The sequence below is a fragment of the Hylobates moloch genome, unplaced genomic scaffold, assembly GCF_009828535.3.
Source record: "Hylobates moloch isolate HMO894 unplaced genomic scaffold, HMol_V3 SCAFFOLD_1, whole genome shotgun sequence".
NCBI lineage: Eukaryota > Metazoa > Chordata > Mammalia > Primates > Hylobatidae > Hylobates > Hylobates moloch.
In genome coordinates this window covers 22,997,550-23,019,165 of record NW_026652276.1, presented here as the reverse complement: position 1 = coordinate 23,019,165, position 21,616 = coordinate 22,997,550, and the positions used below count along the sequence as shown (strand labels likewise).

Below are 21,616 nucleotides of genomic sequence, written 5' to 3'. Positions count from 1 at the left end.
GAGCCCAGGTCCCCTGATGACAAAGACAAATACATTAAAATTCTTGCCTCGGAGAAGAATGCAGGATAGGGAGAGCATTTCATAATCTGCAATAACAGTAGCAGGGTGGGAGCAGGGCTGGGCAGGGGGTTTGGAACCCAGACAGTGGCTCCCAAGAGGCTGGCCACTGGCCACCTGCAGCCTCCAGGGACCCCCCAGAGCCCTCTAGCTGCCTATTTGGTACCGCATGGCTGGAGTGTGCACACAACCTGGGTATGTCTTTGAATGTGTAGTGTCCAGAGTTGGCACTGACCTGTAGGAACTGTCCCGATTGGCATTGCCCCGTAGAAACAGCAACTGTGTGCAGAGTTACTAGGTGCAGGGGCTGTGCGTGGCATTTAGATACTGTTAAAGGCTAAAATGGGAGAGGGCAGTGCTTGGACCAGACCCTGTCTCTATGACTCTCGCCACTGCCCCCCACCCTCTTCCCCATCTTTAGTGTGTCCTAGCCATTTCACCAGAACTCTCCGTATCCAGTGCAAGGGATTGAGCTGATGCAGCCTGGACACCAGGGCCCTGACATGGAGCTTGCTCGCCAGCAAGGCCAACACTGCTCCAGTTCTCTCACCTCTGTCTGCTCATTCCTTCCCCCATCTGCCTCCTCCCCTGGGGTCACCTCCCTTGGCCCCTTGGCCTCATCTTGATCTACTTGTCCCCCGTCTCTGGGCGACTCAGGATCTTGTCTTCTCTCTCTGCTCATCAAGGTTGTCTGGAAGTGACCTCAGTCCCCACATTCAGGTCCCCCTCTCTCCCAACAACCAGGAGCTTTCTTCTGGGTGCCTGACGTTTCTGCCATAGGGACTCGATCTGTCCTCCCCACCCCAGGACAGTCTTAAAGGTTGATGGTTGCTCTTGATGGTATGGCAGGGAGAATGTCCCACACCACTTGTCCCTCGGCACCCCGGGGCACGTCGGGGTTGGGAGGGGCAGGGGCTGCTGCCCGCTGCCAGCGGAATGGCATGATGAATGGAGCTGTCCCTCTTCCCCACGGAGCCTTTGATCTCCCCCTCTTGGGGAGGGGGCCAGGGGCATCAAAGACATTTTTGTGGCATTAGAAAATCTGATAAACGCCATCTCACCTGCAGCTGGCTCTCCCACCCCTTCTACCCGGGCCAGGTTGGGGGAGGAACTCGAGGCAGGGACTCGTGGACACGCGAGGCCGGGCTGAAGCGAATTCTGACCCCTCGATCTCTTGAAAGTCTGCGACCTCCATTCTCCCGCTCGCTTACACTTGCCAGCGCTTGCGCGCACGCCCTGGAGCGGCTACTCTTGCCGTCTCATTTCCCCCATCTCCCCGCCCCGGAACGCGGGCTTGAGAGGTGGAATGGCTGGGGAGCGAGTGCGGAGGCCCAGAGCTTCCTCCCTTTTTCAAGGAGAGGCTGAGGAAGGGGCATGCGGCACCAAACAGGGACACGGAAAGAGATGACCCCTCCAGCATCCGCCTGTCGGGCGGTCCAGTTTGACAACCCTCGCCGGAGCACCCCGCGCCCCAGGCCAACTTCCTCTCTTGCCTCCGCGCCAGCATCTCTCTCCGCACCGCCCCCCGCCCCAAACTCCCTCATTCCTGGGAAGTTTTCTCTCTTTACAGTCAACAAACCTGTCAAACGTCTCCCTTCCAGCCCGTCCCCCATTCCTCAGCTCCTCTTTCTCCCCCCTCACCCCTCTCTACTCTTCTTCCCCGCCCTTCCGTGCCCCTGACTCCAGGCGGCCGCGAGCGGCGGGGGGCTCCAAGTCCGGTAGAGGCGAGGCGAGGGGGCGAAGCGGGCGGGTCCCACAGCCCGAAGCGCGCTGGGGCCCCGCCCCGGCACCCGGCTCCCGCCCTCCGCTGCGCTCCGCGCCCGCCGCCCCGGGGCGCACGGCTCGCTCCCGAGAGTCCCGCTGCCTGACTGTCGCAACTGCCACCTCCCTCCGGCCCCCTGCCCCCCGCCCCCGCCTCGGCCCCGCTCCCCTCCCACCCCCGCCCCCGGCTCTGATTTCTTCTCCCGAGCGAGCTCCGCAGGAGACACAGGCGCTGGCTGCCCCGTCCGCTCTCCGCCTCCGCCGCGCCCTCCTCGCCCGGGATGGGCCCCCCCACCGCCGCCGGATCCCTCGCCTCCCGGCCGCCGCCGTTGCGCTCGCCGCGCTCGCACTGAAGCCTGGGCCCTCGCGCGCCGCCGTTCGCTCCGCAGCCTCGCCTCCTGCCCACCCGGGCGGCCGTAGGACGGTCACGATGCTGCCGCCCGCACCCTCCCGCCTCGGGCTGCTGCTGCTGCTGCTCCTGTGCCCGGCGCACGTCGGCGGACTGTGGTGGTGAGTCCGGCTGTCCTGGCGCGGCTCTGGACGCTGGAGGGTGGGGACCCCGGGACCCAGGACCGATTGGGGTGTTCCGCAGCCTCCCGGCTCTATCTGCTCTCCAAGCCCAGCTTTCTGGCCTCGGCCGGGGGCATTTCTGAATTCCACTTCGACGTTCCTAACCCCCGGGAACATTCTATTGTGTTTCCGCCTCCCGTGTTCTCTCCCACCCTCCGCCAAGTTATGCGCTCACCCAGCTCACCAAGGAACAGGCAGGTGGGTAGGAAAGATCTTTCGGGAAGACACATATCCGAGGAAAAGAATGTGTGAGGAGGGCCCTGGATTCAGGGTATGGGGCTGGATTTGGAGAAGACAGGAACAAGGTGGGAAGCCACAAGGCAGAGAGGGCCACACAGCTGCTCCTTTCCCGCCCTACTTTGCCTACCAACCCACCAGCTTCTCTCTGGGCTCCTGAGGAGTGGGCGTTAGTGGCGAGAGAGGGAATATAAAGGGGAAAGTGAGCCAGGACCCTGGTTTTCTCTACCTCGTCCTCCCGGAGCAAGGAAAAGGAGGAGCGGAAGGAACGGGACCCAGGCGCCCGGCCCTTCCAGACGTGGGGGTCATGAATGAAAAAATATGTGCAGCCCGGGAGATACGGGACCGGGAGGGTCCTGCGGGAAGGGAGAGGGGCCTGGCCAGCCAAGGGAGGGGGGGTCTTCCCAGGCTTGGCCCTAGCTAGAAGGGACACCTAGGCAGCGAAGGTTGCGGGAGCATCGAGCCTTGGGGGTGGGGGTGGGGGGGGGGGGGGGGGGGGGGGCCGGAGCGGGGAAGGAGGGTGCCCCGCCGGGACGGCTCAGAGATCCAGATCCAGAAGACTTTTTCCCCCCTAGGTCTCTAGAGCAGCAAACCCTCGCCGGAATAGCTCAGTGTTTAGAGAGGAGAGACTTGGACAATAACGCTGACGGGTTAGCCAACCCTAAGAAGGCAGGGTCGTGTCTATTTGCATACTGCCACGTCATTGGCTGGATGCCGACCCTCCGCTCTTCCCTCGCCCCCCAGATTTGGAAGAGAGGCAGATCCCGGTGCTCTGGAGAGATAGGGAATAGGATGCCCACACAGGGAGCGGCGGGCAGCAATCCCTCCTCCGTGATGCGGAGAGCCGTCCCACGCGAGTGTCACGGTAGGGGCGAACCGAGGACGACCCAGGTCCTATCTAGGGAACATATGCCCTTTGATCCGGCTTAGTATAATGCAGTGGCAGCTTTGAAGCAGATAGATCTAAGATCTAAACGTTATGTTTGTGATCTTGGGCTAGTCACTTCCTTTCCCTACCTCTCAGTCTCAACTGGAAATAGGATAACAGTCCTCCCTACCTGGCAGGCTTGCTGGGAAGGTTAGGTGGGAGGACGTGTAGAATAATAGGACCTTAGGAGGTACTCAGTATGTACAGTGCCTCCCTCACAACCCAGCTTCTCCTGGCCAGGGTCCCCAAGAGTGAAAAGGGGGATTCATTTACATTTAAAATCCAGAGTTCCAAGGAAAATGTTGTAAAGGAATCTCTTTTCCCCATAAACGCCTAACTTTGCCCTTTTTCAAGGTGTGGGGATGGGGTCCCCCCCGATGGCCATTGTCTTCCTTCCCCTCCCTCCCCCTCTGTCTAAATCATTCTTATCCTTACAGTTAAAATACCACTTCCTCCCTGAAGCTGTCCCCTTGTCCTCCTTTCATTGCCTTCTCTGCGCTCCCACTGTATCAAATACATTAGGCAACTATGCTAGTTACTGCATTTGGCTGACAACAGTCCTTTAGGTCTCTCTTCCCTGCTCCTGGAAGGCAGATACCTTGTCTTTAGGAGCCCTGAGGCCTACGAGAGTGTTGGTGCTGGAGATGGGCTTGCAGAGTGTCATTGGACTGGCTGATTCACCTTTCTGGGCTCTGTATCTGTGGGGGTTCCTTTGTTCAGGAGGGACTGCTGGGTGGCAGCCAAGCCAAAGGAGAGCAGCCTGGTCCCTGACAGACTGACCCTGAAGCTGGGAAGAAGGGAATGGGGGAGGAGGTGACACGGGCAGGTGTGGGAGAACACAGAGGCCTTCATGGCCACAGCTGCAGGGCGTGCCGGGTGAGGAGTGAGGGGTCCCAGTGATAAGGTGTCTGACTGCCTTGCTCAGACGTGCCTCAGAGGGAATGAGCCTCTGCTCCCTGCCTTGGCCCCTTCCCTCTCCTCTGTCTATTCATTTTGTTTTTATTTATTTATTTATTTATTTATTTATTTATTTATTTATTTATTTAGAGCAGAGTCTCATTCTGTCGCCCAGGCTGGAGTGCAGTGGTGCGATCTTGGCTCATGGCAACCTCTGTCTCCCGGGTTCAAGTGATTCTCCTGCTTCAGCTTCCCAAGTAGCTGGGACTACCGGCACCCACCACCATGCCTGACTAGTTTTTGTATTTTTAGTAGAGACAAGGTTTCATCATGTTGGCCAGGCTGGTCTCAAACTCCTGACCTCAAGTGATCTGCCTGCCTCGGCCTCCCAAAGTGCTAGGATTACAGGCCCAGCCATTACCATGGCATTACCATGCCCAGCCTCTTTTACTTTCTATTTTTTATTTTTTTGAGATGGAGTCTCATTTTGTCGCCCAGGCTGGAGTGCAGTGGTGCAATATTGGCTCACTACAACCTCCGACTCCCAGCTCAAATGATTCTCCTGCTTCAGCCTCCTGAGTAGCTGGGATTAGAGTTGCCCACCACCATGCCCAGCGAAATTTTATATTTTTAGTAGAGACGAGGTTTCACCATGTTGGTCAGGCTGGTCTCAAACTCCTGACCTCAAGCAATCCGCTCACCTTGGCCTCCCAAAGTGCTGGGCTTACAGGCATGAGCCATTGCACCTGGTCACTTGTCTATTTCTGACACTTCATCTTTTTGGTCTGAGCCCAGACCCCCTTCCCCTGGATCTTTGACTCTGCTTACACTCCTGAGCTCTCCCCACCCTACCAGTGCCCTCCAAGGTCAAGTTTGGGTTGATGGGCTGGACCAATAATTCCCACTGGCCTGAGCTCTTCCACTCCCCTAACCCCCCAGTCTCACTTCAGCTGGCAGCTTTCCCAGTAGGGGCTTCCAGGCTGTTCCCTGATGCCCAGGGCCTGCTTTCCCTAGCCTTCTTCTCCCTACTTGTCAGAGAATCCTGGCCAGGTCAGAGCTTCAGTGCTGGCCAGGAAAGCAGCTGCAGCAGCCTCCTGCATCCCACTCTGACATTCTAGCAGCAGCCAGGCTAGAAGCAGAGAGGACCCCAGGACCTTTGAGTGACTCGACTGTCTTGGTCAGGAAAGGGGAGTATGGCTCATGCCCTTGGAATTGGCTCAGAGACCTGGCTCCAGGTTCCTGAGAAGTTTCGCTCCCACCTTCCTTTTCACTCCTCTTCCTTACTCCAATGTGATGCATGCTTTCTTTTTTTTTTTTTTTTTTTTTTCCCCCCGAGACGGAGTCTTTCTCTGTCCCCCAGGCTGGAGTGCAGTGGCGCGATCTCGGCTCACTGCAAGCTCCGCCTCCCGGGTTCACGCCATTCTCCTGCCTCAGCCTCCCGAGTAGCTGGGACTACAGGCGCCCGCCACCGCGCCCGGCTAATTTTTTGTACTTTTAGTAGAGACGGGGTTTCACCGTGTTAGCCAGGATGGTCTCAATCTCCTGACCTCGTGATCCGCCCGCCTTGGCCTCCCAAAGTGCTGGGATTACAGGCTTGAGCCACCGCGCCCGGCCGTGATGCATGCTTTCTAAACTCTGCCTCCAGGCCAGGCACAGAGGCTCACTCCTGAAATCCCACCGCTTTGGAAGGCTGAGGTGGGCGGATCACTTGAGGTCAGGAGTTCGAGACCAGCCTGGCCAACATGGTGAAACCCCGTCTCTACTAAAAATACAAAAATTAGCCAGGAGTGGTGGCAGGTGCCTGTAATCCCAGCTACTTGGGAGGCTGAGGCAGAAGAATTGCTCGAACCTGGGAGGCTGAGGTTGCAGTGAGCCAAGATCCATGCCATTGCACTCCAGCCTGGGCAACAGAGCAGGACACTGTCTCAATCAATCAATCAATAAAAATAAACTCTGCCCCCAGCTTCTCTTTCTCTCATCTGTAATCATATCTTTGTGAATTACAGAATCCCAGATTCCAGGACGTTGGCCAGGCTCTCTGGAAGTCATCTTGTCCAGCCTCATTGCATCCAGGTCATCCAGCCTATGCTGTGGCCCTGACAGACCCTATCTTGGGAGTGAGGCAGAGAGGGAGAGCTTCCCAGTCAGCAGTTCCCCGCTTCCGCTCTGCTTCCTGCTCCAGTCTTGCCAACCCCCAGGAAGTTCTTTACAACATCTGACCCATCGTTATTTATACCTCCAATCAGTGGATGTCGTAAAGAGCTCACTCTCATAGAATGGTCAAATCAATCTCCTTCTCTCTTCCTCTTTCCTCTTTCTGTTTTTTCTTTTCTTTTCTTTTCGTTTGCTTTCTTTTCTTTTTTTTTTTCTATTTGAGACAGAGTTTCGCTCTGTCACCCAGGCTGGAGTGCAGTGGTGTGATCTCAGCTCACTGCAACCTCTGCTGCCCAGGTTCAAGTGATTCTCCTGCCTCAGCCTCCCGATTAGCTGGGATTACAGGTGCCTGGCACCACGCCAGCTAAATTTTTTTTTTTTAGTATTTTTAGTAGAGACGGGGTTTCACCGTGTTGGCCAGGCTGATCTTGAACTCCTGACCTCAAGTCATCTGCGTGCCTCAGCCTCCCAAAGTGCTGAGATAACAGGCGTGAGCCACTGCACCCAGCCCTGTTTTATATTTTCTATGAAAGAAACTAACCCTCCCCTTGTTCCACTGGGGAAAACACCACCCAGTGTCACTCCCTTCCCCCATCCCATCTTGTCTTTCACCAACCCCCCTCCTGGAAAAGGAAACAAGAGCCAGAGGCCTAGGATAGCCTCATCTGGCCCCACAGGGAGGCAGAGAAAGGACCCTGGCTTCTTTGTGGCACTCAGGTTTTCTAGCTGCCACCCCCAACCCAGGCTGGGCCGGACCACCCTTTCCCATCCTGTCTTTATCTGGGGCCCCTGACCCATCGTGGGCAGTCCTGTTGCTGGCCCCTGCTGAGCTCCAGGGTGGGGTGTGGAAGGGGGTGGGTTAGCCATCCGTTCCCCCCTCCAGGCCTCCCGCCTTGGCAGCTTCCCCTGGAGGGAGACAATGGGGCTGTGAGCAGAAAAGGGCAGGGGCAGAAGGAGGCTGGCCCAATCCAGGCCAGAGCATGCCCTGAGCCCACCAGAGTTCTGGCACTGAGACATTTCCTGGGGGGTGCAGCCCCCTCCTGCCCTGTTCTCATCAGAAGCCAGGAGTTGGTGGGGAGAGGTCAGCAGGAGGTTTGCTCATCAGGCCCAGCAAGGGGGGGGTTCCAGAATGTGCACTATGATGGAGGAATGCCACAGTGGAGGGGATGAGGCGAGGGCAGTGTGGTCAGGCTGGCGGGAGGGTGGCCGGAGGATGCCTGTCCTTTGTGGGTCAGTAAAAGCACCCCCAGCCTGCACCCTCCTTCCTACCTAGGCCAGGCACTCCCTTGGGTGCTTCTCCAGAACTGCCAGAGGAGGAACTGAGGGAAAGGCCTCCAGGAGGCTTCTCCACCTTGGCCTCTTTGGCTGGTTCCTCCAGCTCCTGAGCCCTCTGTTTAATCTAGAAAGTAGATCTAGAAAGCACTTAGAGATAATCAGGTCCAATATTTTCACTTACATGTGAGGGCAGCAAGGTCACAGACAGGCGGTGAGAAGATGACTTGGCCCTGGCCACCGGAATGCAGACAGCTCAGAGCCGGACTGAGAGTCCACCTCTGGCTCAGTATCTCATTCTTGTGAGGGGGTGGGGGATCAGGAAAGGGGCACAGGATCTTCTACAGGCCTCTCCTGCTCCCCCGTCCCGCCCTCAGATAGGTGCTCCCCACCCCAATATGGGCGAGCAGAGGGCCCAGGACAGTCTCCTGGGGCACCTTTCCCTGCTGCAGCCCTGACCAATAGGAAGCCCTTTTGTACAGCGAAGTCTGTCAGGGAAGGGAATGCCTCCACCTCTCCCAAGAGTGATGAGAAGAGATGGTGAGGAAGGGCAGAGGGAACCAAGTTGGGCTAGGGGTGGTGAGGTGGGGAATGGGGTGGCTGGGGGGCAGTGGGGAGGCAGGGGTTAATGGAGCTGGGCATCACTGGCTTTGATGTGGTGGTTTGGGTGGGGGTAGGGGCTGGGGGAGGGGAGCAGTAATTACTGAGTTAGACAGAGCAGGACAGGACAGGCGGGCGGGCACAGGCCCGGGCCCAGCCGCCTCAGCAGCAGTCAGGCAACATTTTTCTGCCCCTTCTCCACCACCCACCTCCCCCACCCCTGTGCAACCCCCACCCACAGCCCCAGGACTCAGGGCTCCCTCTGCTGGTTTGTGGGAGGTGGGGTCAGTGTGGGGACCTTGGGAGTAGGGGCGGGGAAATAGAGGGAGGCTGGCTTGGAGACCCTTCAGAGGGCGTTGGGCAGCCAGTGAGCTGTGATCCCTGTGGCCTCAGCGATCCACCCAGGAGTGCCTGCTGGGGAAGAGGAGGGTCCTAGAGGGTGCATTTGGTCCAGGAGCAGGGCTGGATGGAGGAGGAGGAGACACAGGGATCCAGGCTGAGAAGAAATAGCAGAGAGTTGGAGAAAAGGGTGTTCTCAGGAACCCACAATGCTGCCTGCACCCTACTGTTTGTCCTGAACTGGGCAGGCTCAAGAGATGAATAAGGGTGTGGTGGGAAGACAAACACCAGTTGTTGGAGAAAGCCCATTCTCAGGTTCTCTGCATCTGTAATCTGGGAGGGAGGTGGGTATTACTAGTTTCATTTGACAGTTGAAGAAACTGAGGCTCAGGAGGTTAAGTCTCATCATCCATCTAATGAAGACTAAGTGCCAGCTTCACATGCTAGGGACTCACTCAACATCATAGAACAAGCAAATGGCAGAGCCCAGATCCAAACTCCAGTCTGGTGGATCTCAAAAACCCTGAGCGTACTCCATGAATGCCCATGCATGAGCTTATTGTCTTTGATGAGTTTTCTACCTAGTTGGAAAGATAAGACAAGCAAACACGAAAAATTAATTATACCACTGGCAGGGTAACAGACACCCCCAAATGACAGGCACCCGGGGTGATGCACAGAGGAAGGTCTGTGGGGACTGGGGCCCAGGAAGGCTCCTTAGGGCAAATGGGATCTGAGGTGAGCTTGGGGAGATGCTAAGATTTTGATGACTTAGGGTAGGTCTGAGTCCAGAATTTTAGCGATGTTATCTGGAATAGATTCAGAGTTAATCAACCCTGCTAGGAGTACGGGGCTGTGTGGAGGATGGTATGGGAGGCCACTGGAAGTCTTCTGATATCTCACGTGCCCATTTCCCTCCAGCACTGTTTATGTTTGAAATATTCATCTACTGTGGCTTGCAATAGGGATCCCTCCACCAGTGGCCAGAGTCAGTCGCCTCCTGTCTTGCTCAGCTGCATAACGAGGGTGAAGTGGGTGGGGCTGAACTGGGTGATCTCTGACATTGTTCTTGGCCCTCTGACTCAAGAGATGGAAAGGTAGGTTAGGCCAGAAACCTGGCACCTCCAGGGCTTAGGTCTACAGATGTTGCCAATAGGGACTGGCTGGCCTCTGATACCACCTCCCTAGGCAATTGATCCTACCAACCATGGTCCTTGGTAGAGAGACCTTGGCGCAGGCCAAGCCAGTTAGAATGACCATCCATTGCCTTGCCCCTTCTTGTCCGCATACTGATTTCTTTTAGGGCTAGCCTCATTTTTTTCTATGCCCAGGAATGGCTGTTTGATGAGGATCCCAGATCCTATGTATTGTGTATTCCCTACCACCACTGTGCTTCAGGCCCCAAAACATGCAAATTCTCCCAAAGGAGCACATCTTCTCTGGGCTGATCCCAGGCCAATGCTGACCCAAAGGCCTGAAAAGCAGAGTTCACTCCCTAAGGAAGCATAAAGCAAGGACGGTGAAAGGTGAGTGGGGATGGGGGAGTTATTACTTGATGTGGTGTCAAAAGCCAAAGTTACAGGGGGTATGTGAGTCTCTCATGCTAACTCCTCAGTTTTTCTGAAGCCCACAAAGGGGACTGACTTGCTCAGAGTGGCTCAGCCCACACAGAGTTGACAGAAACCAGAGATCGGAAGCGAAGCTTGGTGTTTTGCCCAATGCCCCCTGCCACGCCCCTTCTGGAGTTTCATTTCTTATGTATTTAGGATGGGAGCAAGGACAGGAGGGCAGGGAACAAACTGGTCCCTTGGGATTCTAGCTGCTACTACTGCCCATCCCTCCCCCTGACCAGCTTGTAAACAAGTCTAGTTCCCAGGCAGCCAGCCAGCCTGGGGAGCCAGACCAGACCAGGAACTGGCTCTGGGGCAGCCCCCCAGCCCCAGCCCCACCTCCTGAAAGTCCCTGGCCTCCATACTCCTCATGATTCTCCCCTGTCTCTAGTCCCTGCGAAACAGAGAAGGTCAAGAGGTTTTTGTCTTTCTGTCTTGCTCATCTCCACTCCCTCCTGCCTTCTTAAGGGAGGAGGAGGGAGAGGAGAAGGATGGGGCAGAGTAACCTTGGATAGATAAGGCCAGTCAACCCTGGGAAACTAGGAAGTTAGCAGAGGGCAGGGTTGAGGCGGAGGGACTGGGGAACTTAGAAGTAAGGGCAGTGGGGGTGGGGAAGATGAGCTTGCAGAGCCGCCGACTCACAGGTGGAGCCCCAGACATAAGGAGCTGGACGACCGCAGAGAGGACTCATTCCCTGCCTGATTCCCAGTGGGGGAAAAGAGCATGTTTGAGGAAATGAATTAGCAGTCATGAAATAAGATGTGGACAGGGGCGTGGGCTCAAGTGAGAACTTTCTCTTAGATGGCTTATTTACTCATTCAAAACCACATATTAAATGGTGTTCGTTGTATAATATACTACAGGTATTACATATAACACAGAATTCATAGTATGCAATTTTTTGTAATAAAAATTGGGGTTGGGGAGGATAAAACTAAGTACCTAAGTCTTCCAGGAGATGCAAAGGAAAATAAGGCAGTCCTAATGCTCAAAAAGCTCATAGTCTTATCTCCTGACCCTGCACAGCCATGTTGGAAGCTGCCTCCAATCCTTCTTATAATGAGGTGGGATATATGGGCAGAGGAGGGACAGATAGATTGATGGATCAATAAAGACCAATCAACTCTCAAAAGTCACTGGGTCATTGGGGTGCCCTGACCCACCCTCCATTGCTTTACTTATCTAGGCTGGGAAAGGGTGGGGGCCAGTGCTGGGCTGGTCTTAAGCACGCAGGAAGGAAGATGTGGACTGTGGCCTCTCCATTGAGAGACATCTGATTCCTGAGTCACTTAGGTGCGGATGACGGCAGCAACCTGATTTTGTGTGTGTGCGTGCGCATGCATGCACGCATGCATGAGAATGCACGCACACACACACACGTGTTTGTGTTGTAGACCGTAAAGGACTGAACTTACTACACATCTTCCTGCACCACCTCTTCAAGCATCTCCATCCTTAGTGTTGAGAATTCTACCTTAAGACCTAAATTCCTCTTGCTTCTATTTAAGACCATCACACTTCATTGTTGTGGAGCCAGAACATGCCTGGGCAGCCTGTACTTGTGGAGCAAATGGGGACAGTGGGGCGGATATGCACTAAAGCAAAACTGAAAAGTAGGCCACCTTGACCTCTGGCACCACCTACCACCATTCTCTATGTTTTCTCTCTCCTGGGACCCCTACCCCCACCCAGTTTTTTTTTTTCTGTCCTCTTCGGAAGAGCTTTTGGTGGTCTCTAATTACCCTCTTCTCCCAAATGCTCTACTCATTCCTTTGAGATGGGAATCCCAGCTAAGTGTTCAAATAGGAGCAATCTGATGAAAACGGTTCCCCCAGGAATTAACCTTCAGGGGTCTGGTGTACGGAAACCAAATGTCAGCTCTCTCCTCGGGCAGAGCGAAGGCCAGGAGTTGAGGGATTTCTGGAAGTGCGTGGGACTTCCCATGAAGTCTTCCACTACCAAGCCAAACATTGCCTGCCCCCCAGCACTGATGTCACCCCAATGTGCAGGGCTTGGTTCACTGCCATTCTGCTCAGAGAAGGCAACAGATCCTTGGCCATGTGTGGTGGCTTATGCCTGTAATCCCAGCACTTTGGGAGGCCGAGGCAGGCAGATCACCTGAAGTCAGAAGTTTGAGACCAGCCTGGCCAACATGGTGAAACTTGTCTCTATTAAAAGTACAAAAAAATTAGCCAGGCGTGGTGGTGCACGCCTGTAGTCCCAGCTATTTGGGAGGCTGAGGCATGAGAATCGCTTGAACCTGGGCAGTGGAGGTTGCAGTGAACTGGGATCCTGCCACTGCACTCCAGCCTGGGTGACAGAGCAAGACTCCATCTCAATCAAAAAAAAAAAAAAAGCCACAGATCCTGGAGCATTAGAAGAGTCAGTGTCACCTACTTTCCAACAATACTTCAGAGACCTGGCCCCCAGCTGCTTCCTCCTGCTCTCCAGTTCAGGGACACAGAAGATATCAGGGTAGGAGGGCCCACCTTAAAGATGAAAGCCCAACACACCCATTTTACAGAAGGAGAAACTTGGGCTACGGAGCGGGTGTGACTTTTCTCAGCTAGGCTCCATTCCCTAGCCGTTCCGAAATCTCGTGGCATTCTCTCTTCCTGGGATTGTTCTTGCCTTTCATTGGGGCTTTTCAGCTGACACATACCCAGCTTGTGGTCCACTAAGACCATATCATTCCTTGATACTGCTTACTTTTCTTTGTTGTCTCTTGACGACACATGCTTTCTTTTCCTTGATGGCCTTCTTGATCTTTCTTCTGTTATTTCTTTTCCTTGTCACCCTTTTGGGCTAGAAGTTTGAGTTTTAACTTTGGCTTACCTGGTGCCAGCTGCCTTCACCTTGAGTAAAATTTCTGTAAGGATTTATTTACAAAGATGTGCGTAGGAAGATAAGATTGAATCTTTGCTCTGTAGCAATTATCAGACTAGACTCTAGTTAAGAGAGGACACAGACATGGAATAGTAGGAGAGTAGGAGAGCCAGACAGGACAATCTCGAGCTCAGTTTGGGGGTAGGGTTGGAGGGCATGTCACAGCTCCCGCTGTGGGCTGAGTGAGGCTGGTCTCCCTCCCTTCCACCCCAAGCCCTTTTTTGGGTTACACCCCTGACCTGCTATTCTCTGCTTTCCAGGGCTGTGGGCAGCCCCTTGGTTATGGACCCTACCAGCATCTGCAGGAAGGCACGGCGGCTAGCCGGGCGGCAGGCCGAGTTGTGCCAGGCTGAGCCGGAAGTGGTGGCAGAGCTAGCCCGGGGCGCCCGACTTGGGGTGCGAGAGTGCCAGTTCCAGTTCCGCTTCCGCCGCTGGAACTGCTCCAGCCACAGCAAGGCCTTTGGACGCATCCTGCAACAGGGTCAGTGTGGGGAGGGGGCGGAAGTGGGGCTGCTTTCTCCCCGCTGGGGGACCCAAGGAGAGGGGAACTGGTTCGCTGAAGTTGCCTGAGCCCCACTTCCCCGTCGCATGTGTCTGGGCACCCTGCAAGGACCCTGCCTCCCAGGCCCCTGGGACAGCCCTCCCGCCGCAGGTTTCAGGTCCCAGGCCCCAGCTGACCGCCCCAGCCCGCGCTGATTGCACCTCTCTGCATTCACAGACATTCGGGAGACGGCCTTCGTGTTCGCAATCACCGCGGCAGGCGCCAGCCACGCCGTCACGCAGGCCTGTTCTATGGGCGAGCTGCTACAGTGCGGCTGCCAGGCGCCCCGCGGGCGGGCGCCTCCCCGGCCCTCCGGCCTGCCCGGCACCCCCGGACCCCCTAGCCCCGCGGGCTCCCCGGAAGGCAGCGCCGCCTGGGAGTGGGGAGGCTGCGGCGACGACGTGGACTTCGGGGACGAGAAGTCGAGGCTCTTTATGGACGCGCGGCACAAGCGGGGACGCGGAGACATCCGCGCGTTGGTGCAACTGCACAACAACGAGGCGGGCCGGCTGGTGCGTACGGGCAGGAAGGAGTGAGTGTGTGCGGAAATGTGAGTGTGCGCGCAGGAGTGTGCTTGAGGAAGTGTGAGCAGGAGTGAGGGTGTGTAGGTGGAGGTGGCGTTAATTTGTGGGGGAGTGGGCACGGGCGGAAAGATGGGCTGCAAGCATGGATGGACATGTGGGAGAAGAGATGTCCAGCATCCAAGGAGGAGTCACTTGGGGGTCTGAGAAGGCCAGATGCTGGGCGGTACAGTGGGCAGAATGGGGGAAGGGACACTCAGAGAATAGGACTGAGGGTCTTTAGTGACCCCAGGCAGAGAGGGCACAGCTTCAAGACAGGACAGGTGAAGCAAAGCTTGCAATGGGTAGGAGGTCTGGATGCCTAGGCAGGGGCAGGGGAATAAAACAAAGGTGGGGATGAAAGACAGGATAGAAGCTAGGGCAAGGTCTGGGGTCTGGGTACAGGGAAGCCAGGGGGAGTGAGAGAAAGAGCCTAGAAAGAGTTAGAACAGGTCTGAGGGGCAATGGAAAAGAACGAAGGACAAGGAACCAATCCCGGTGGAGGTTGGAGGGAGTCAGGTGGAGGCCAGGACAGCTGTGACCAATTCTGGGCACTTGCCAACTGGCTGCCCAGCAACGCCAGCCCAGGTCTCACCTGCTCAGAGCCGTGGCATCCTCTCCTCTCCCCTCTGTAATGAGGAGAGCCCCAGGAGCTCTCATTCAGGGGCAAGAATGTTGTCTGGGTGTGATGGTTCCAGGAGGGGGCAGGGCAGACTCAGGAGGTGGGAGTGGGACACAGGGTCAGGTTAGCCCCTGGACTCTGAGCTTCCAGAAATGATTTTCTTGGGTCTTCTGAACCATCAATCCTTGGTGGGTTTGGGAATCTTAGACCCTGCTTCAGACAGTGAATAGGGGAGAGGCCGCCTGGGTTCCACTCTCAGTACTGCATTCCCAGCGGGCCCTCCTGCACCCTATGCCTCAGTTCCAGGGTTCTCCAGGGACATCGCCATACGTACCGTGTCCTCTAGGGTTCGGGCCTGAGGCATCGGGCAGGGGGAGGAGGGGACCCGAAGAGGAATGTCCGGACAGGCCCACATACCTGCCGAGAGGGTTGGGGAGGGGTGACGGAGGCAGACGCCCAGGCGGCTGGCTCTGCGTCTCTGCTCAGCCCCGCCTGGGGGCCGTGAGGGGTAGGAATGAGGGGGCCAGGTTGGCAGGAGGGCTAGGCCTCGACAGCTGCCACCTCCCCCCTCCTCCAGAGAGAATCTCACCCCTGCTGTCCATTCTGCTTTCTCCCCCACCCCCTGGCTTTGGACCCTGGAATCTCTGCGCTGCATATTGTCCCCGTCTCCCCGCTTTGTCATCATCATACTCCAACCTCACCATTCCTCCTGCTCCTCCCCTCCGAGTTGTCCTTTCCTTGATTTCCTCCTCCTGAACTTTCGGTCTCCTTTTGTCTGCATTTTCCTCTCTTCCTTTCACCTCCCATTCCCAATCTTACTTTCTGTCCATCCGCTGGGCCCTTCCCTGCACCCCCCATCTGTCCACATGCGTCCGCCCCTCTGCTTCCCGCAGGCCGTGCGGAGCCACACGCGCACCGAGTGCAAATGCCACGGGCTGTCGGGTTCATGCGCGCTGCGCACCTGCTGGCAGAAGCTGCCTCCGTTTCGCGAGGTGGGCGCGCGGCTGCTGGAGCGCTTCCACGGCGCCTCACGCGTCATGGGCACCAACGACGGCAAGGCCCTGCTGCCCGCCGTCCGCACGCTCAAACCGCCGGGCCGAGCGGACCTCCTCTACGCCGCCGATTCGCCCGACTTCTGCGCCCCCAACCGACGCACCGGCTCCCCTGGCACGCGCGGTCGCGCCTGCAATAGCAGCGCCCCGGACCTCAGCGGCTGCGACCTGCTGTGCTGCGGCCGTGGGCACCGCCAGGAGAGCGTGCAGCTCGAAGAGAACTGCCTGTGCCGCTTCCACTGGTGCTGCGTAGTACAGTGCCACCGCTGCCGTGTGCGCAAGGAGCTCAGCCTCTGCCTCTGACCCGCCGCCCGGCCGCTAGACTGACTTCGCGCAGCGCTGGCTCGCACCTGCGGGACCTCAGGGCACCGGCATCGGGCGCCGCTCGCCGCTCGCCGCTCAAGCCCATCCTCTCTCTGCCAAAGCCTAACTCCCAGGCCTCTGGAAATGGTGAGGCGAGGGGCTTGAGAGGAACGCCCACCCACGAAGGCACAGGGCGCCGGACGGCCCCGAAAAGGCGCTCGGGGAGCGTTTAAAGGACACTGTACAGGCCCTCCCTCCCCTTGGCCTCTAGGAGGAAACCAAAAAGCCAGTCTAAAGGCCTCTGGATACTGGGCTCCCCAGAACTGCTGGCCACGGGATGGTGGGTGAGGTTAGTATCAATAAAGATATTTAAACCACTAGGGCTGGACCCACAGTTTGGGGGGAGACCGATCTTCAGGCTGCCAGGCTCCAGAAGAAGGTGGGTGTGCTAGAACTAGCACCTCAGGGGCTATCACCTGGGTCCCTATCTCCCGACCAGGTTGGCCTCTCCTGGAAACTCGCTATCCTCCCTTGGCATTCTTCTTGTTCACTCCTGTCACACATCTAGGGCCTGGATCTGCAAGCTGGAGAAGAACTAGCAATTCCTCTTTAAAGGGACAGGGGCATCAGAAGCTTCTGATGGTAGGCTCAGCTCTCAAACTCGCCCTTGTCTTCATTTTTAGGGGATCGTGTCTGTTTCTGTGACCCCTGGGGAATTTCTGGGTAGACTTTTGGGGATGCCTAAGCCCATGGGATTAAAGCACTTTATAAACTGTAGAATGTGATGAACACGTTATTAGCTTCACCAGGTTTTGTTACCATCAAAACTAACTTAACCCCCATTTGCATTGAAAAGACTGCCCAGAACAGCATTTCTAATCACGCTTAGAGGGAGAGGAAGCAAGTTTGTCCCAACATTTCTCTTGGCACCCAACAATATTTCCTTCCTTCTGGCTCCTCTTGGGAAGCTTCTGGTGAAAGTGAGGAGACAGAGGGCAGTTCTGGATTCTCCAGAGCTGAAGCTTGAGCTCCCATCTTCCTCCAGAGAGAAAGAGGGAGGGCATAGCCCAACTTCCAGGACCCAGAGCCTCCAACTTTCCTCCAGTCCAAATACTGCAGTGGGGAATGACTCCCCTATCAAGGTATGGAGGACAAAAAATGAGCTTTGGGGTCAGACACTCTGGGTTTGCAGTTGGTGCTGCTGCTTAGAACTTTACAACACACGCCAAGTTAGCCTCATTTTCTTTATACAAAGGGATTTCTCTCTGTTTCAGTTATCCATTGCTACATAACAAACAACCCCAAAGTAATCACTTCTCAGGATTTTTGAGGTCATGATTTGTTAGAACTCAGCTCAGTAGGTCTGCTCTATATAGCAGAACCATTGGCTTGGGTTCACATGGCTGCATTCTGCTGGAGTCTCCACTGTGCTGTGCTGGACAGTCCAAGAAGCTCCCACTCACATGTCTAGGGCACGGAGCTTCTCTTGTGCTCTCATTCTCTCCATGTGGTTAACTTGGCCTTCCTCGCTGAATGTTAGCCTTAGGATAGTCAGACTTCTTACATAAGACTGACTTTCTTTTTTTTTTGAGATGGAGTCTTGCTCTGTCACCCAGGCTGGAGTGCAGTGGTGCGATCTCGGCTCACTGCAAGCTCCGCCTCCTGGGTTCATGCCATTCTCCTGCCTCAGCCTCCCGAGTAGCTGGGACTACAGGCACCCGCCATCATGCCCGGATAAGTTTTTTGTGTTTTTAGTAGAGATGGGGTTTCACCGTGTTAGCCAAGATGGTCTTGATCTCCTGACCTCGTGATGCGCCCGCCTTGGCCTCCCAAAGTGCTGGGATTACAGGCGTGAGCCACCGTGCCTGGCCAAAACTGACTTTCAAAGGAGAGTGTACCAAACCTGAAGGCAGAAGCTGTAAGTCTCTTCTCAAGTCCAGCTTTGGAAGTTACATGCCATCACTGTAACTCTGTATTGGTCAAAACAGGTCACAGAGCCAGGCAAAATTCAAGGGGAGGGAAAATTAATTCCACCCCTCAATGGGAGGAGTGGCAAATAATTTGCAGCCATCATAATCTGTCCCACACCCTCACAGGATTGTTGGGAGAATTTTTTTTTTGAGATACGAAAGCCTTTAGCATAGCTCATGACACATAATTTGTCAAACATATGTTTAATAAATGATAGCTACTGTGAGAATGGGGATAGACGTATGATGCTTTGCAGATATTGGGAAGGCCCTGATTGCAAATGAAGGTACCTGACTTTTAGCTGAGGCCAGACAGAAATAATGAATGGTGCTTATACCAGGGAAGTCAAGAGGTTAGTCTAAATTCAGGTACAGCTGAACCCAGGGGCTCACATGGTGTCACAGGCTTCTTTCTCATCTGCTTCCCTCTCCCTCACCTCTGCATCTATTGTTTCTCTCTGCCTCTCTTGGCATACTGTCCTCATTGTGTCCTCCTGCAGACTTTCTCCATGACAGCTCTATATGCAGTCTTAGATCAAAAAACAGAAGAATGACTTTCCCAGTTGTCTCCAACAGAAGTCCCAAGGAAGACCTTGCTTAGTTCAGCTTGGTCATTTGCCTATTCCTGAACCAATAATGGTGCCTAGGGAGATGTACTACCATGCCTGGGATTGACAGCCTCTCTACAACCGCAGGGGGGCGGGGCAGGCACTGGGAGCAAAGCACAGTTCTTCAAATGAAACAGAAGGAAAGGGAGCTTGTTCTGGATGTGACAGACCCTCACCGTGGCTTCCAGGACCCCTGTCCTTCCCCCGCAATGCCCCTGCATTCACTCGGTGACCTAGCCTGCTTCAATCCTCAAGACTTATGGTGGGGAGGGGTGTCAGGCTGCAGTGGGAAGGTTGAGGCACCAGGGTTTTCCTTTCTGCCTCCTCTTGGCTCCCTTGGATCAAATGTCTGGGCCTCAGGGAAGTCATGGAGAATTTGGACTTAGAACTCCTGGACCAAAGGAAAGTCTGTTAACTTACCAAAGGAGACAGTGGAAATACATTATGGTCCACATAGAGGAGAAATGAAGCTCCCTGAGGGCAAGGTTTATATTCACAGATCTGCCTTCCCCAAAGCGCTGCTCTTATCTTCAAACAAACAAAAAAACCAAACAAACCCAAAACCCAAACTCCTGCACTTCTCTCAGAGACCACCAGGGGGCATGCGGAGCCCAGCTTCTCTATTAACAGGGAGTGACAGACAGGACCTGCAGGACATCTGGGAAACTCAGAGAGGGGTGGGCAGGAGAAGATAGGACTGAAAGGAAGCAAGGAAACCTACAGACAGCTTGGGTCAAGCTTCTAGGGTTTCAGACTGTCTGGGACGTCTGGGCTGGCCCAGACCTAGGGCTGGGATGCCAGCCTCCCGGTCTCTACCACTGCTGGGTGCTGCAGGGGGTGAGATAGGGTGAATGATGCTGGACATCTTCCTCCACAATGCCAGGGAGGGAAGCTGGGGAAGTGGCATGAACTGGCACCATTCTAGGCAGGTTAAAAGGAATTCAGAGGAAGTAGTATGGTACAATGAAAAATGCCTCGTTTGCTAGCTTGACCTTGGTCAAGTCAGTTAACCTATCTGAGCACTTCCTGTCACCTAATAGGGGTCCCTGATTGCTTTTTAGCACACTGTGAGAATGCACTTCCATCTTTAAACTGCTGGCCACATGGTACTGGTCCATCTTCTGTGACCAAGCCCTGAAGGCATCTGGGCACTGCCTTCTATGAAGGGTGGGAGTGATGACCAGAAGGCACCATTGGGACTTCTAGCCTTATCTTCTTTGAGCCCAGAGATAGATCTGTGCTCTTGCCCTGCTGCCTGGGACGGGGCCGGAAGTAGAGCTCCCACCACCCCCCACTCCTGCTCATCCAGCTGCTCAGCCTCAGGCAGTCTGAGCCATCAAAGTCCCCTGCTGGCTGAATGGCAGGGGACATGTGGAACTGGGGAGATGGGGGAAGTGCACAGAGGCACCCCAGATGTGTGTGTGACCACATCAGGAACAGGCGGAACACAGGCAGATGGGTGAGGAGGCCGAGTGGAAGGCCTAGGATCAGCCTGAGGCCACGGGCTCGGGGAACAGTACCCTTCCCTTTCAATGACCAAACACATTGGGAGTTTGGGGAGACTGGAGCAGCAAGCCATTCCTCCTTACCTTGCTGAGGGTTGGTGGCCCCTGAGGCCTGGACAATGTGATGAAGAGCCCCCTTATTGGTCTGTGGCTCCTTGGCTTTCTTCTTCACCGAGACAAACTTCTCCAGCTGGGCACCAGGACTGGGCTGGGGCTGGACTGGGCTAGGCTGGGGCTGGACTGGGCTAGGCTGGGGCTGTGAGGGTCCCACCTGTTCTCACCCCTATGCTTCCCCGGCCCTTCCTCCCTGTGACCTTCTCCAGAGCTGCCACAGCTGGAACCATTCTCCAAGCTGCCTTTCATCCCCAGTGCTCCCCCGCCCCCCAGTGGCCCCTGTAATTGTGGTCTTAGGCGGCGGCTGCGGGGGCTGGGGCTGGGCTGAGGGCCAGGGCCCAGGGCAGGGCCAGGGTGGGGACTAGGGGGTGCTGATAGGGGCTTGGCCATGATGTGGGTCATTTGGGGCTGGGACCCCAGGTGCAGACAGTCTCTGGGCCTCACCTACATACATGCCAAGGCTCTGGACCAACACAGACCCTCCCCTCCCTTCACTGAGAACTGCTCTGACTTGGGCACTCCTAGACCCTCCTGACACCACGGCAGAGCCACGCCCAAGTGCAAGCCTCAGTATCACTATTTGCCTCCTGAGTTTTTTTTCTTTTTAAGAAAAGGTTTTCTCTGTCTCCTTTGCACCTCTGTATTTCATGGACAGTGGAGGTGGGGAAGCAAAAAGACGCCCCTCATCAGAGAGATGCCAAAGGAAACTAAATCAGCTCCTCAACCAGGTCAGCAGCATTTCCCAAAAGGAGTCCCCACCAGAATCACTGGGGATGCTAGCTAGAAAGACAGACACCCAGGCCTTTCCCTGGGAAGGCTGATTCAACTTCATGGGGCCTGGAATCCGCATTTCCACAATGGCTTGCTCCAGGGGATACTTGTGCTGCATCAAGCTTGGGAAATGCTAGTGTGAGTGCGTGATGGGGAATAAGGGCATCTGTAAGCTGATTATGAATCCCTTCCCTGTGTCACGTTCCTAATTCTTTCTGGGCCTCAGTTTCCCCAACAGCCAATGACAACATGACTCTCC

General features: G+C 55.5%; 1 protein-coding gene across 3 annotated transcripts; it reads left to right on the top strand.

The window, feature by feature from the left end:
• The first annotated feature begins 2,015 nt into the window (after positions 1 to 2,015).
• WNT6 (Wnt family member 6) lies at positions 2,016 to 16,769 on the top strand. 3 transcript variants are annotated; one of them, XM_058425634.1, is made up of 5 exons: positions 2,219 to 2,328; positions 10,147 to 10,341; positions 13,572 to 13,792; positions 14,030 to 14,364; positions 15,928 to 16,769. In XM_058425634.1, the coding sequence occupies exons 3-5, from the start codon at positions 13,594 to 13,596 to the stop codon at positions 16,387 to 16,389; spliced, it is 996 nt and encodes a 331-aa protein (XP_058281617.1). In that variant the 5' UTR covers positions 2,219 to 2,328; positions 10,147 to 10,341; positions 13,572 to 13,593; the 3' UTR covers positions 16,390 to 16,769. The 3 variants fall into 3 exon arrangements, with proteins under 3 accessions (XP_032610356.1, XP_058281617.1, XP_058281649.1); XM_058425666.1 differs by lacking the exon at positions 2,219 to 2,328 and adding an exon at positions 3,382 to 3,490; XM_032754465.2 differs by lacking the exon at positions 10,147 to 10,341 and having other exon boundaries at positions 2,016 to 2,328.
• Positions 16,770 to 21,616: the final 4,847 nt, after the last annotated feature.